This window comes from Pan troglodytes, chromosome 9, assembly GCF_028858775.2.
Source record: "Pan troglodytes isolate AG18354 chromosome 9, NHGRI_mPanTro3-v2.0_pri, whole genome shotgun sequence".
In the NCBI taxonomy this organism is placed as follows: Eukaryota; Metazoa; Chordata; class Mammalia; order Primates; family Hominidae; genus Pan; species Pan troglodytes.
This window is the reverse complement of record NC_072407.2, coordinates 31,795,867-31,812,487: the sequence shown is the minus strand read 5'-3', so window position 1 is coordinate 31,812,487 and position 16,621 is coordinate 31,795,867. Positions and strand designations below refer to the sequence as shown.

Below are 16,621 nucleotides of genomic sequence, written 5' to 3'. Positions count from 1 at the left end.
GTTCAAAGTAACCAGTGCTACGGATGAAAAAAAAAAAAAAAACCCAACAACTCTTCCAACGCTACTTTCAAAACGAACATATCAAACTTGATTCCCATTAGAATGTACTTATTTTGTCACACTAGTATATAAAAAACCAAGATCCAAATTTTATATATATATACATATGAGAATCCATATATGAATATACATACACACACACATATATATATATATACATAAACAATGTGAACAATTATTGAGCTTCATCTTCCGGACAAGCATGCCAAGTTAGTCTCTCTTCATAAAAAGCAATTATAATTTGAGGATACTTCATAGTCGCCTCTTTTGAGGCCAGCACTGAGTCTGCCTCATCTGAATCTTTCCATTTCATGAGAAACATCAATTCCCCACTGCCGTCTGTGGCACCAATTACTCTTTCAGGATCACGACCTCTGGCAAATCCTCTTGGTTTGTCAGCAGCTTCTCTTTTCTTCTTTGATTTGCTGTCATCAGATTCACTGTCAGATAAAGATTTTCTTTTTGTACCAACTTTTTCTTTGCCAGCTTTTTGAGAATTAAGAAATGCTTCAATCAACTCTGGACAATGTAAATTTTCTTCAGATTCCCAAGTATTGTCAGCATCTGTAAATCCCTTCCACTTCAGAAAATATTCCACTTTCCCATTCACTACACGTCGATCTAGTACTTTTTCCACCACAAATTATTCAGGCTCTGCCTCTTCAACTTTTTATTCTTTCCATTCTGTTTCTTTCTCATTTTTTGCCATGTAGTTTTATTGGAGGCTATTTTATTCACCACCTCCGAGTTGCTATGGGTCTCAGGTCTGCGGTGTCTCAGGCCCTTCGCCACTCCAGGTCCCGCCACATCCGCGGCAGGAGGGAGGCACGGAGCGGCGTGCGGGGCGGGGCGGGGCGGGGCGGGGGAGAGGTGGCTCCGCCCACGCCGGGCGGCCAAGGGTCGGGGCCTGATGTTAAAAATACTTTTGAAGAGTTTGAGCAAGAGTGTTATGTGATCTATGAGAAAGAAGAACATACTTCTAAATTAATATGTTTTGTATATAATTTATAGTATGTAAATATAACTACTTAATGAATTAGATACAATATGCATGCTTTTAATTATTTCATCTACATACCTAAAAGTTTATCACTCACATTGGCAAACAAAACTTTCTTCTTGACTTTCTCAGTGGGAGAGCAGGGAATGACTTCATATTAGGGTACTCATATTCATGCATATATGACAAATATAAAGAATTCAAGAAAACTTCTGATTTTTGTCATGATTACTATTTTAATTCTTTTTTGAAATATCAAATATCAAAATATTTCAAAAAGCTTTTGGGGGTATGTTTGTCTTTGATTCTGCTAGTGCACTATGTGTATGCTTGACCTACTCGTTAGCTCATCGTGGTCTCCTTGGGTCTGTTGTCCAAATATCATCCAGTAGCTGAAATCTAGGAGGGATAGGATCATGTGGTAGAAAAGCAGCCACATAGTCTTCTCTTTCAGGGTCTGGGACAGATCCTAATCCCCTCTATCTCTCTCTGTAGGGATTAGAATCCCTTTATCCCGGTTTTTGGCCTCCTGTCTACTTAGGGAGTGCAATAATAGCAAAATCTCATTAACCCCTCTAATTAGTGTTCTAGTACAAACACTTGATGGCTTAAAACAACAGGAATTTCTTTTCTGTTAGTTCTGGAATCCAGAAGTCTGAAATCAAGGTGTCGGCAGGGTTACTTCCTTCTGAAAGCTTTGGGGGAAAATCCATTCCATGCCTCTCCTAACTTCTGGCAACTGCAGGCAATCCTTGGCATTTCTTGGCCTGTAGGCACATGGCTCCACTTTTTGCCTTTGTCTTCACATGACCTTCTCCCTTGTGTAACTACATTTCAAGTGTCCCTTTCCTTTCTCGTATAAGAACACCAGTCATTGGATTTAGGGCCCACCCTAAATCCAGGATGATCTCATGATCATTCTTAATTTAATTGCCCTAAATTAAGAATCTACGAGATTCTGTTTCTGACTAAGATAATCTTCACAAGTTCTAGGTGTTAGCACTTGGACATATTTTGAGGACCACCATCCAACCCACTCTACCTCCCTTATTTCCTAGACAGTAATTAACTATTCTTTGGTAATGATAGTTTTGAAAACAACACTCAGAAAGCTGCATTTCTACAGCACTTGACTGCTGGGGCAGGCACCTTTTTGATTCATTATGGAAGTCCGAGCAGTTCCTGGATAAGATAGAGAAAAGGACCGGTATGGGATTTTATCCAGATTTTTTAACATTATTCCTAGTCTGCACTGGGGTTAGATGGGGATCATGGAAATGAGCAGCTGAAAAGGTGAATTTAACTTAAAAATAAACCACAGGCCTGGATTGGATGCCCCTTCCCTGTACTTTTCCTATAATTTACTTGTATTCTTCACAAGACTGAGGTCTGAGGGGGCAGAGGCTGTCTTGTTCATCATTGTATCCCTAACACAGGTCTGATATAAAGTAGGCACTCCACAAATATTTGTTAAATGGAAAAACCAATGAATGAAAGAAGGGAAACTTCTTTAGCACACTGAGCCATGTATCTGAGACTTCGCTTTCACATGGGGTCCTGTCTGCCCAGTCCACACTTCCTCTCACTTGAAGTTCTAGATACTCAAGTTTTAAACACTCCCCAAGAGATTGGCTGTCTATAAGACTGAGGCACCCAACTCTCCATTTTTCTACTGTTTTTTTTTTTAAATATGCTTTCCATAAAACAAGAATTAAAATGGGGCTAAGTCAAGAAGGCTCCTCATTAATGAAGTCCTAGATTCCCAGATACAGATACAAAGAAGAGTCAAACATAAAGCGCCTCTGTAAAACTTCTAACAGAAATAAACAATTTTATTAAGGAAGCTGACCTGGGGAGTGTGTGTGGATGTGTATGTGTGTGTGTGCATGTGTGTGTGTGTATGCGGAGTGAGGGGTGCATTCCCGAATATCAAAACTGAGAGGCCATAGGAGAGATGTATTTTCTAGAAAATCAAACTAGAAGTTCAGCTCCCAGAAGATAAGATCAAAGTTCTAATGCTGGATAACCTGGACTCCCATGGGATTATAGCATAGGCTCTGAAAAGGTACAGTTAAGTAAATCCCCCATTCCCATCTTCCTTCCTGACCCTACTATGAATATTTCACTCTTCAATATCACTGGCCTCCCTCCCTCTTCTGTGACCCATTCCTCCATGGCCTTGACATGCCTTTGCTATTAATTAATGTAATAATTAATACCCGAGCAGTTATTGGATAAGATAGGTAAACTATCCATCCCTCCTGGAAGTATTCAAAATTTGATAGGATAGATCAATGAAGGCCCCATAGCCTTCCAGCTGCAAAGGAATCACTCCTTGTCATTCCTCTGAGTAGCAGTGGAAGTGGGGGTGAGAAATATATTTTCTGCACCATCTGGGCAGACATAGACTCTGCCAATTTGTAGGATCTGGGCAGATATGGATTCTGCCAATTTGTAGGGCCAGCGTTGGGAAACAATATTCTCTCTCTTCTCTTCTTTTTTCTATCTCCTTCCTTCTATATCTAAATCAACAGTCGCTAGTTTCTACTATGCTTCTTCATGACATTTTATTCTATAAATACTTCCTGCTTAGTCCAAAAATGATTAGACAAATCAAGCATGACTTACCTTTCTGGCTAATCTCATTAGAACTCATTCCAAATTGAGCAATTAAAAAATGGCACCCAAATTTTATCTCAGTTGTCTTCTTCCCTATAACCTAGTATAGTTCTGGGCAGAAAGGAGATTCTCAATTTATTCTTAATATATTGTAAGAAATTAGATTAACTGTCTCTAGGATAAGGAATGAGTTTAATTTAAGTAAATTGTAATTAAAGTACAGAAAAAGAACATATTAGTTGAAGAAGGATGGTTGTAGGTTCAATTTGGAACCACAAAATAATCTGTCATTTTGGGGCAAATTATATAAATTGATTTTCTCATCTGCAAAATGGGGGTGTTAATAAGTAACTCACAGGGTTGTGGCAGGTCTTGAAAGAAAAAAAAATATGGGTCCGGGTGCAGTGGCCTGTAATCCCAGCACTTTGGGAGGCCGAGGCGGGCAGATCACGAGGTCAGGAGTTTGAGTCCAGCCTAGCCAACATGGTGAAACTCATCTCTACTAGAAATACAAAAATTAGCTGGGCGTGGTGGCACACGCCTATAGTCCCAGCTACTCAGGAGGTTGAGGCAAGGGAATCACTTGAACCTGGGAGGCAGAGGTTGCAGTGAGCTGAGATCATACCACTGCACTCCAGCCTCGGTGACAGAGTGAGACTTCATCTCAAAAAATACATATATATATATATATATATATATATATATATATATTAAAATGCCTGGCACATAAAAGCTGTTCATTAAATATAAGCTATCTTTCCTCCTAAGCCCTAAAACTGTTTTGATATTGAGTAAGAGGTGTTTTTTCCCCATAATAAATGTTATATCTAGACACATTTACTCCAAATTTCAATACAGCTGTATTCAGACCCAGACTTGTTTAAAATATCGTAAAAGAAGCATATATGATTTTCAATATGGGCTTACGCTGTACACATAAGACTTGGGCATTTGACTGTATGTAAATTATGTCTAAAAAATTTTTTTCTACTCTCTCACCTCCCCAAATAGTGGGATCATGTTTCTATTCTCTGGAAGGCCCTCTGACATCCTATCCGAGCCTCCAGCTGCAGATATGCCCCAGCTGGGAAAGGTGAAGACAAGGTGCTTAAATGTTTATGTACTGCATTTCCTCAATTATAAACCCACATTTTCTCATTTTAGTATTTCCGGAGAAGCAACTTATATTCAATGTACATTTGATACAGTGTTTCTTTTCTCCACTGCAGCCTTGAGCCACTCACCCCTCTATTCTCTGGAAAGTTACTCTTAAATTAACAGTGTATCTCTGGAATTTGTAAAACATCTTGGAAACAAGTTGCATTTGCCCTCAAGGAGCCAGTGAGATAGTTATCTGCTACCTGAATATAGATAATCTAAGTATAAATAATAATGAATACATTTTGAGCATTTTCTAGCTGCCAGGAACTGTTCTAAGGTGTTATGTATATGAATTCACTTAAGGCTCAAGACAAAACCTATTGTAACGGTAAGATCATTAACCCCATTTTATGGATGAGGAAAATGAGACTCAGAGAAATTAAGGAGCTTCCATAAATTCAAAATGTGTTAGTAGAGCTCTCGCAACATGGTGAAACCCCGTCGCTACAAAAACAATACAAAACAAACAAACAAAAATTAGCCAGGCATGGTGGTACATGCCTGTAGTCCCAGCTACTCAGGAGGCTGAGGCAAGAGAATCACTTGAGCTTGGGAAGCAAGGCTACAGTGAGCCAAGATCGTGCCACTGCACTCCAGCCTGGAGGACAGAATCTCAAACAAAATAAAACAAAATGAAAACAAAAACAAACTAACTAAAAACCAAAGTGTGTAAATGGGAGAGCTGGGATTTGAATTCAGGCAATCTGGCTCCAGAGGCTATGCCTTATACCACTACATCTCACTGCCTCTCTACATGAGATAATATCAATAATAGGAAAATTTAAGTGCATTTGTCAAAGCCTGTAAACCAAAAATTCTGAATTCTAAGACCCCCCAACCCTCTGAATGGACCCCTCCTCTCAGCCAAGGGCATTCCAAAGTCAACCTGCAAAACTTGTTCAGGCCATGATGGGAAAGGGGGAGTCAAACATGCCTCATTATACCCTCCTCCCTTTTGGAATTTAGGAAAAGCCAACCAGCATTAACATCAACACAGACCTTAAATCTGATAAGAAATATTTAGAATCTATTCTCTCTGAAGCCTGCTACATGGAGGCTTTATCTGCATGATAAAACCTTGGTCTTCACAACCCCTTATCTTAACCCCGACATTCCTTTTTATTGAAAATAACACTTTCAACCAATTGCCAATCAGAAAAATTTTAAGTCTACCTATGACCTGAAAGTCCCCTCACACTTTGTCTCGCCCTTCCAGATTAAATCAATGTAAATCTTACATGTATTTGATTGATGTCTTCTGTCTCCATAAAATGTATAAAACTAGGCTGTGACTCAACACCTTGGACACATGTTCTTAGGATATCTCGAGGGCTATGTCTTGGGCCATTGGTCACTCATATTTGGCTCAGAATAAATCTCTTCAAATATTTTACAGAGTTTAACTGTTTTCATCAACAAGTCCATTGAGTGCACTGAGAACAAGGGGGTGGCATGTCATCATTCTGACCCCTGGGGGTGAATTGTCTTGGAATACACACACATGAAACCTAAACATAAAAAAATGTGGGGCTCAGGAAGCACCTTCCATATTACAGTATAACTCTAGTGTGATTGAGACAAGAGAGGCCCTATGGAGGACTCCATTCATGGACTGGTCACATTACTAGAAAGGGGCCTTGAGGGCCACTTCTGAGTTAAGAGGTAGGTGTGGGTGTGTGTCTGTGTGTGTAGAGCAGATAGTACTCAGTTGGCTCCAGCAACCTGCTCCCACCACCACTAGCAGAACCCAGTCACATCCCAATCTGACTTGAACCAGAGAGGCCCCAGTTTTAGTTGACCTGCTCTTGTCAAACTCAGCAAAGACTTTCATGCTGTCAAGTCAATTCTCAGTCCTTTCCTTAACTTGTCTTTTAGCCCAGGCCCCTATCCTTGACCATCCCAGCTGGGAGTGACTATGTTTGGAGCTTCCATGGCTATTTTGTATAGTATTGTGGTACTTATCACAATTACCAGCTCTGTGTATATGTGTCTTACCAGTAAAAGTCCCCCACTGGACCATAAATTATTTCAGGGCAGTAATACCATTCACATCTGTGCCCCCAAAGCCTGGCACTCAACTGCTGCTCAAATGCTCAATGACAGTGGTTGGACACCTGGCGTATTAGTCCCTTCTCACACTGCTATAAAGAACTACCAGAGACTGAGTAAATTTATGAAGAAAAGAGGTTTAATTTACTCACAGTTCTGCAGGCTGAACAGGAAGTGTGGCTGGGAGGCCTCAGGAAACTTACAATCATGGTGGAATGCAAAGGGGAAGCAAGCACATCTGAACCATGGCAGAGAAGGAGAGACAGAAAGAGCAAAGGGAGAAATGCCACACACTTTCAAACAACCAGATCTTGTGAGAACTCACTATCATGAGAACAGCAAGGGGGAAATCCATCACAACGATTAAGTTACCTCCCACCAGGCCCCTCCTCCAACACTGAAGATCATAATTCAACTTGAGATTTGGGTGGGCACAGAGAGCCAAACCATGTCATTCTGTCCCTCCCAAATCTCACGTCATTCTTACATTTCAAAACACAATCATGCCCTTCCAACAGTCCTCCGAAGTCAACTCATCCAGCATTAATCCAAAAGTCCAAGTCCATAGTCTCATCTGAGACATGGCAAGTCTCTGCTGCCTATGAGCCTGTAAAATCAAAACCAAGTTAGTTACTTCCAAGATACAATGGGAGTGCAGGCATTGGTTAAATGCTTCCATTTCAAAATAAAGAAATTGTCTAAAACAGAGTGGTTACAGGCCCCATGCAAGTCCAAAACCCAGCAGGGCAGTCATTAAATCTTAAAGCTCCAAAATAATCTCCTTTGACTCCATGTCTCACATCCAGGGCACCCTGATGCGGGGGGTAGGCTCCCAGAGGCTTGGGCAGCTCTAGCCCTGTGGCTCTGCAGGGTACAGCCCCTGCAGCTGCTCTCGTGGGCTGGTGTTGAGTGCCTGCAGGTTTTCCAAAAACACAGTGAAATTCGTCAGTGGTTCTACAATTCTGGGGTCTGGAGGATGGTGACCCACTTCTCACAGATCTACTAGGCAGTGCCCCAAGGGATCCGGGGGAAGCAGGAATGTCTTACCATGGCAGAGCAGGACAGAGCAAAGGCAGAAGTGTTACACACTTTTTTTTTTTTTTTTTTTTGAGATGGAGTCTCACTTTGTCACCAGGCTGGAGTGCAGTGGCGTGATCTCGGCTCCCTGCAACCTCCGCCTCCCGGGTTCAAGCAATTCTCCTGCCTCAGCCTCCCGAGTAGCTAGGACTGCAGGTGTGTGCCACCACACCCAGCTAATTTTTGTATTTTTAGTAGAGACAGGGTTTCACCATGTTGGCCATGGTGGTCTCAATCTCTTGACCTTGTGATCTGCCTGCCTTGGCCTCCCAAAGTGCTGGGATTACAGGCGTGATCCCCCACACCCAGTCTGTGCTACTTACTTTTAATCAACCAGATCTCACAGAGAACTCACTATCATGAGAACAGCAAGGCGGAAATCCACCCCCAAGTTCCAATCACCTCCCACCAGGCCTCTCCTCCAACCCTGAAAATTATAATTCAACAAGAGGTTTGGGTGGGAACACCAAGTCAAACCATATCACCTGAGTTCTCATCATCTTCTGCCACTAAACCTTAGGCAAGTCACTGGACTTCCATGCCTCAGTTTCTCCATCTGTCAGGTGACTAGAAACAGTGTCTAGCATATAATAGGTACCCAACAAATACTTTTGGATATATAAATGAATGAATAAATGAGTGACTATAAATACATATCTATATCTACCTGCTTACAAATTGAAGATTAGGCTACTGTGATCAAAAGCCTGCTGGAGAACTAATAACTATGCAGTAAGTATCAAATATTTTTTAATTTCAGAGTGTAGTAGGCATGACTAAGATGCCTAACAGAATGCCTAATATGACTCCCTGTGATCTCCATCTCCTTGTATTCATACTTTTGTGACTCTGGGATGAACTGTGTGATTAACAGAATACTGCAGAAGTTACAGTGTGTGATGTGGGACTGCCAAGGCTAGATTAAAAAAAAAAAAAAAGCATGGTCACCTCTACCTTGGGTTTTGCATTGCTTCTTCTGGAGAAAGCCAGCCACCATGTCAGGAGAAGACTCAGCTCTGTGGAGAGGCCTAGAAGAAGAGAAACTAAGACCTCCCACCAACAGCCAGCACCAGCTTGCCAGCCACGTGAGGAGCCACGTTAGAAGTAGATCCTCTGGCCTCCATCAGGTCTTAGAGCAACTGCAGTCCCAGCTGACATCTTGAGTGTCATCTCATGACAGACCCTAAGGAAGAGCCATGCACCTAAACTGCTCCTCAACTCCTGACCCACAGAAACTGTGAAATAGGATAATTTTTTTTTTTTGAGACGGAGTCTCACTCTGTCGCCCAGACTGGAGTGCAGTAGTGCAATCTCTGCTCACTGCAAGCTCCACCTCCCAGGTTCACACCATTCTCCTACCTCAGCCTCCCAAGTAGCTGGGACTACAGGCGCCTGCCACCATGCCCGGCTAATTTTTTGTTATTTTTAGTAGAGACGGGGTTTCACCGTGTTAGCCAGGATGGTCTCGATCTGACCTCGTGATCCGCCCACCTCGGCCTCCCAAAATGCTGGGATTACAGGCCTGAGCCACCACGCTTGGCTGAAATAGGATAAATTTTAATTGCTGTTTTAAGCCACTAAGTCTTGGGGTAATCTGTCATGCAACAATAGGTAACTATTACAAAGAAAAAACACAACCACCCCCAAAATGGTAAGAATATGAAATGAAGCACACAGAGGTCTTAATATATGGTAGTCTATTTTACCATCAGAGAATCTTCACAAGTATGAGAGAAATCATCCATGTCAGCTGCTGGATACAGGTGGCCCAGGAAGCTTCACAGTGAGTACAGGTTCAATCAGAGGTAGAGAACCCTGACTGAGCTGGGAGAATATGGTCTGGGCATGCGCTTTCTGCCTCCACTGCCTCTCCCACAAGCCCCCACTGGAGAATAATGACCTCATAAAGTGATCCGAAGAAATAGAGGATACAGTACCAGCCCCTCAGAAAGCTGAGCCAAATTTCTTGCATTGGCCACAGGACTGAGATAGTCCATATAGCAACTTAATGAAAATAAAGGAAAGGTACCCCTTCCTTCCAGCAGGTACAGCCCCACTTCAGGGCACTGGCACAAAGAACAAAATATGGCCTGGGTTTCACTCCCTGTGGCCCTCCTGGTTGGCATCCTTCTGCAGGGCACAGCCAGCCCCTAGACTGATTATACTGATTGACTGGTGTACCCAATTTTGATGCTTTATCTCCAAGCCCTTCTCCCCTACGCCACCATCTCCTACAGAGCTAGGGAGTGATCCACAGACAGCTCCCAGACCTTATGTCAGTACTTGGAGAAGGGTGGAGGCACGTTCTGCCCACACTAGAAGCAGAGTAGGCACTGCAAAGCAGAGAACACAGCCTCGTGCTGCCTGGGACTATGCCAGATGTGTGAGCCCTGGCTCCGAGGGGCAGCCTTTATTTTTAGCAGGTAATCAGCCCTCATTTTGTTCCTTTAGGCGAAGCCCCACCCTTGTCTAAATGGCCCATGTAATTAGTACCTCTCTAGCTCTAATTCCCTCCCTAACTGCCTGTAATTATCATCCAGCTGACCTTTGTTCCCTTAATTGCTGTTTGACTCCTGATCCCTGAATACCACTCTGCCTTCTCACCCTCCCCTCCCTTCTGACTCAAGGACCTATTGTATACAGTACAGTATTTGTTTTTCCTCACCCTAGGGAGTCTTTGGAATCCCCACTTCTCTGCTATTTGAAACACCTCTTCCTGAAAACAACTCTCATTTGCAGAACACTACTTTAAACTACTTTCTCCTGCTTAGCCTTGCCGGCTTCTTAGAAATCATGTTTCAAGCCAAGAGAATGAGTATTACCAGACTCCTTTTATAGGAGAGAAAATGGAGGCATAAAGTAACTCAGGGACTTGCTTATTATTGTGCAGCTAGTTACTGACGGAGAGAGACCATATTACGAGGCAAAAGCTATTTGCACTTGACACTGTAGCCTGTTGCTTCCCTGCTTCTCCCAGTTGGAGAAATTGAACTGCCTCAATGATCCTAGTTTCTGACTTGTGCTTTCTTATCACCAGTCATGCCACTTACACTTGTTTCTAATCTCAACTTTGAGTTTTCTGAATTTGAGGAGTCCTTTTACCCTCTCACCTGCCCCAAGATACTATATAATAATAGTAAAAGGTATCATTTTCTGACCAACTGTCATGCATCAGGTATCATTCTGAGGTCTTACACAGAGCATTTCATTATAGCCTCCCCTCAACTCTATGAAGCATTACTATTTCCATCCCCTCTTCATACTCAGAGTCTTTACTCCAGCTATTGCTATTGCTTCTCCATCTCTGCATTTTCAACTTTTCTCACTCTAATGGGTCATGCCCATCAGCACGCAAATGTGACTATCTCCCATCTTCAAAAAGTGACCTTTTGACATACATCCCTCCAATGATGACCTATTATTCTCTTTCCACTTACAGGGCAATTTCTCAGAAAAAGTCGTCTGTATTTTGTATGCCAATTTCTTCCCTCCATTTTCCACTGAAGCCATTCCAATTCGTCTTTTCTGCCTACCACCCTTTTGTCAAGGTCACCAATGGCTCCCATGTGGCTAAAGCCAATGGTCAATTCTCACTCTTCCTCTTACTTATTAGCATAATTGGACACAGTTGATCTCTCTCTCCTTTTTGACACACTCCCAGACTTCCAGGCTTTCAAGACATCACTCTCTTGCTTCTCCTACCTCTGTGGTCATTCCATTTTTTTTTTTTTTTTTAGACAAAAATCAGTTTTAATTCTATATACTAAATATAATTAGAAAGTGAAATTTGAGACACAATGCCACTTACAACAATCATCTAAAAACAAAAAATAAATGTAAGAAAAAATATCCCATATGTACAAAAAGCTGCAACACATTATTGAAAAAACGTTAATTTTTTTTTTTTTCATTTTTAACATCCTGTGCTGAATCCTCCTCATCTCCCTAGCTCAAGATTTAGATATCAGTTTTTCCCTTTCTATCAATGCTGACTCCCCAGGTCACTCCAAGTCTCGTGGTTTTATATACCATCCACATGCTGATAATTACCAAATTTTCGCTTCCAGCATTGACCTTACCTATGAACTTCTATGACGTGCCCCCTTCCACTTCACCTTTCACCATGAGTAAAAGCTACCTGAGACCTCCCCAGAAGCCTAGCAGATGCTGGTGCCATCCTTGTATAGCCTGCAGAACTGTGAGCCAATTAAACTTCTTTTCCTTATAAATTATCCAGTCTCAGGTATTTCTTTATAGCAATGCAAGAACAGCCTAACACACTGGTGGACATTCCTTTATGAGTATATCTGTGATCTGATTATTTTTCAGGCTGACTGATACTTTTACTATCCTGGTCTAAAAAGCCACCACTGTTGCCTCTATCATTAAATAGAATCCTAACTGCTCTCTCTCCTTTTCTTTGCCACCTCTTCACATAGTTTATACACCACAGGACAGCCAAATCATGACAGCCGTCTGCTTTAAACACTTTAATCATCCCATCTCACTCAAATTCCAAAGTTCTTATCAAGTCCTACACAGCCCTGTATGACCTGGCTCTGCAGTATCCCTCTGAGCTCACCTCGTATTACTCTCTCCTCTGCTCAATCTGCTCCAGCCAATTTTTTTTCCTTGACGTACCAAGCAAGTTTGGTCTCAGGGTCTTTAAATTTACCATTCTCTCTGCTTGCATGTATCTTTCACCAGGTATCTATATGGTTTTCTCTCTTGCTTCATTTAGGTCATGGCTTTAATATTCCCTTATTCTGGCCTTCTTTGGCCACTGTGACAGACATGAGGTGGGCCCTCATGATGCCCACTTTCTAGTGTCCATGCCTTTGTCTAATCCTTCCTGTAGAGTGTGGGTGGGACCTGTGACATGCCTATAGAAAATGGAATATGGCACTCCTGTGATTATATTGCATTAAATAAGACCCCATCTTGCTATCAGACTCACTTCAGAGACTAGTTCCCTTGCTGGCTTTGAAGAAATAAGCATCTGTGTTAGAAAGTCCAGTGGCAAACAGCTAAGGGCAGCTTCTAGGAATTTGAAGGAGACCTCTGACCAGATCAACAAGAAAACAGAAGTCTCAGCTCTGGAGCAATAAGTAAATAAATTTTACCAAAAATCTGAATGACTTTAGAAATAAATTATTCCTCAGTTGGGCCTCCAGATGAGAACACAGCTTGGCTGGTACCTTGATTGCAACATTACAAGACTCTAAGTAATGGACTCATCTAAGTCATCTGTGGATCTTTACACATAGAATCCATAAGATAATAAGTGTGTATTTTTTAAGCAATCAACTTGTTGCTAATTTGTTGTGCAGCAACAGACAACAAATACAACCATCCTATGAAACCTCCTTCTCCATCATCTCTTTTCTCTTCCCTTATTTTTCTCTATATTTACCTCCATCTGATACTGAAAATTTTTTTTATTTGAATATTGGCTTATCATCTTTCCCCTCCACTAAAATCCAAAAGGATTCATAACTGAATCTCCAAACTTGATGCCTGATTTATAACAGAAATTCAATAAGCATTTTTAAATGAGTGTGTGAACAATGAATGGTTTTCCATTTTAATAATAGTTACAGTTTTATGTGTACCATAGCTCAGTGCTTCTGTGGTAAATGACCCAAGCTTTTTTCCTAATACATCATAGAGCAATTCTTTTGTAAAGTGCAGTTAAAACAAATTACTACAAAAATGAAATAAAATGAAGCCAATTTTAAAATTATTAGATTCAATGGACATAAAATTACTGTCAAATTGCTGTACAAATTTCTAAATGCTTACTATCAATTTCTGTATTTATCTCATTGCAGATCTGTAACAATCCTTGGACAGGCACTGGTCCAGGGAAAATACTTTGTCACTACTGAGCAAATAGCCAATGCTTTGACCAAGTCTTCTCAGATTGTTTTTGCCATTTTTGTGTGTTCTTTCTCTTAACTTGGGTGTGCTCTTTCTCCAAGAGCCTGTACCCATGACTATTCTGAGACTATTGGAACCCAGTTCCTCTGCAGCAGACTGGGATGAGGCAAAATCCAGAAATCTCCTATGAGATCAGACTGAAGCTACATGTTCTGAAACTGTGCCTGAAGTTATAATCTTGCTAGGCTACTTCTCCTTCCCTGTTCAGCTTCTCTCCTTCCTTTATTGTTTCTTCTGGGAATACTTTGTTAATAAATCACTTGCACACAAATTCTCATCTCAGGGTCTAGCAGACCTATGACAGGCATTGTACTATTACACAATGATTATAATGAGACAAGTCTCTCACTGACCATTTAGAGATGGTGTAACTAAAGTACCAGTGTGGAAAACATTTCAAATTTGTCATATTATGTATAGTCTACTTTAAAACGCATCAGCATAAACATGGTGACAAGTATGTAGGTAATTAGCCAACTAGGAGTGGTCAATTAAACAAATGAAGTGCCCTGAAGAGAATTCATAGTCTAGAATTGGTTAGTTTGCATTTGAAGGAAGCAAATCAATAGTACTAGAAAGGTAACGGTAGAGGATTTGTTAATTAGCATGAGAAGTGTTAGAAATAATTTGTCACCGGTGAAATGAGTGTTGTTTAAAATTTATATTTAGCTAATACAGTCAGCCCTTCTTATGCAAGGATTCTACACCCATGTATTCAAACAACTACAGATTGAAATTTTTTTTTAAATGGATGGTTGTGTCTGTACTAAACATGTATAGACTTTTTTCCTTGTCACTACTTCCTAAACAATACAGTATAACAATAGTAGACAGCATTTACATTGTTTCATGTGCTATAAATAATCTGGAGACTATTTAAATTATATGGAAGGATGTGCATAGGTTACGTGCATAGGTTATATGCATCATTTTATAAAAGAACTTGAGCATCCATGGACTTTGGTATCCTTGGAGAGTCCCGGAATCAATCCCCGATGGACACCAAAGGACAACTGTGTGATAGTTGTGCACAGGTATCTCTGTTTGTGAATGAATGTGATATAAGAATTGGCAAGCCCATCTTGCTATTCAAAAAGCATTGCGTTTCTCAGAGTGATTTTTTTTCATGAGAGGTGGCTGTTGGAGTCCACTAAGTGTAGCACATGTTTTCAGCTGAGTCATTTTATCAGTCTTGTGTCTTGCGTGTAGACCTTTTGGAAGTCCAATAGCCTTTGTTTATTTTATCTTCCTTCTGCCCCTTTCAGTCCAAACTGGAAGTATTACTGCTGCTATAACATTCTCAAAAATCTTGTGCATCTCCCTTCTATGCCACAGGGATTTATGCTATTAGGCCAGAGGGCCCTCAACAGATATTCCCTGAATAATCACATTTTCAGTCTCTTTAGCCTTTACAAAAAATTGTCTTGTTACACCCTTGGCCTTCTCTCCAGAGTGCTCTTTCCTAACAGTAAATCTCCTAATTTTAGCATCTTTTGTAATCTGAATAGACTGAGAATTTTTAAAAGCAACAAATCCTGGTTCATTTTTGCCTAACAATTCTTTATCAAGTATCTCTTTCTTCTCATATTATGCTATAAGCACCAAGATGAAATCAGGCCACACGTTAAACACTTTGCTTGGAAATCCCCTCAGGTAAATATCCAAGTTTATTGCTTACAAATTCTTTTCACACAACAGTAGCACACAATTTAGTGAATTTTCTACCACTGTACAATAATCACCTTTTTTCCAGCTTCCAATACTTGTTCCTCTTTTTCTTCTCAGTTCACACCAGAAGCACCTTTAATGTTCATATATCTATAAACTTTTTTTAAATGATAATACATTTATCCTCTAAGATGATATGGGCTTTCTCTACCATGCACCTCACTTCCTTCTCAATTCTCACCAGAAATGCTGTTAATATCCACATTTATACTCTGTTTAAGGAAATATAGGCTTTTTCCAGCATGTACCTTAAAATTTATTATTCAACTCCAAAGTCACTTCCATATGTTTAGGTATTTGTTAAGGCAGCTCCTCCTTCCCAGTGCCGTAATCTGTATTAGTTTCCTAGTCTGCTGTAACACAATACCACATACTGGAAGGCTTCAAACAACAGAAATTTATTCCATAATATTTCTGGAAGCCAAAAGTCAAAACTCAGTACCACTGGGACAAAATAAAAATATCTACAGGGCCACACTCTCACTCTGGTGGCTCTACGGAAGACTCTGTTCTTCGCCTCTTCCAGTTTCTAGTGGCTGCCAGCATTTTTTGACTTGAGGCCTCATCGTTCTAATCTTTGCCTCAATCTTCACATCACCTTCTCTTTGCTATGCACGGCTTCTCTTCCTCTGGTTGTCTCCTATAAGGACAGCTGTGATTGCATTTAGGGCCCACCTGGGTGATGCAGAATAATCTTCCTATCTCAAGATTTGTAATTTAACTACATCTTCGAAAACTATTTTTCCTCTTAAGGTAACATTTACAGGTTCCAGAACATCTGTTTAGGACCTGATATCTTCAGAGAGCTTTTATTCAGTCTAGTACCCTCAGAGAGGTCAAATAACTAGTCTTAGATTTTGCCTGGATTTTTACAGTTGCCTCCTAACTTGTCACCACACATCAGCTACAATAATTCTTTTAAATCATAAGCCAGAGTGTGTCACTCCTCTGGTAAAAACCCTACAACAGTTTCCTATCTCACTCGAG

At 40.9% G+C, this 16,621-nt stretch overlaps 1 protein-coding gene across 1 annotated transcript; it reads right to left on the bottom strand.

Moving 5' to 3' along the window:
• Positions 1-235: 235 nt before the first annotated feature.
• LOC736042 (chromobox protein homolog 3-like) lies at positions 236-783 on the bottom strand. Its single transcript, XM_054661724.1, is given in 2 exon segments — positions 236-726; positions 729-783. Coding segments are annotated over 2 exon segments (522 nt in total). The 5' UTR covers positions 760-783.
• Between the last annotated feature and the right edge of the window lie 15,838 nt (positions 784-16,621).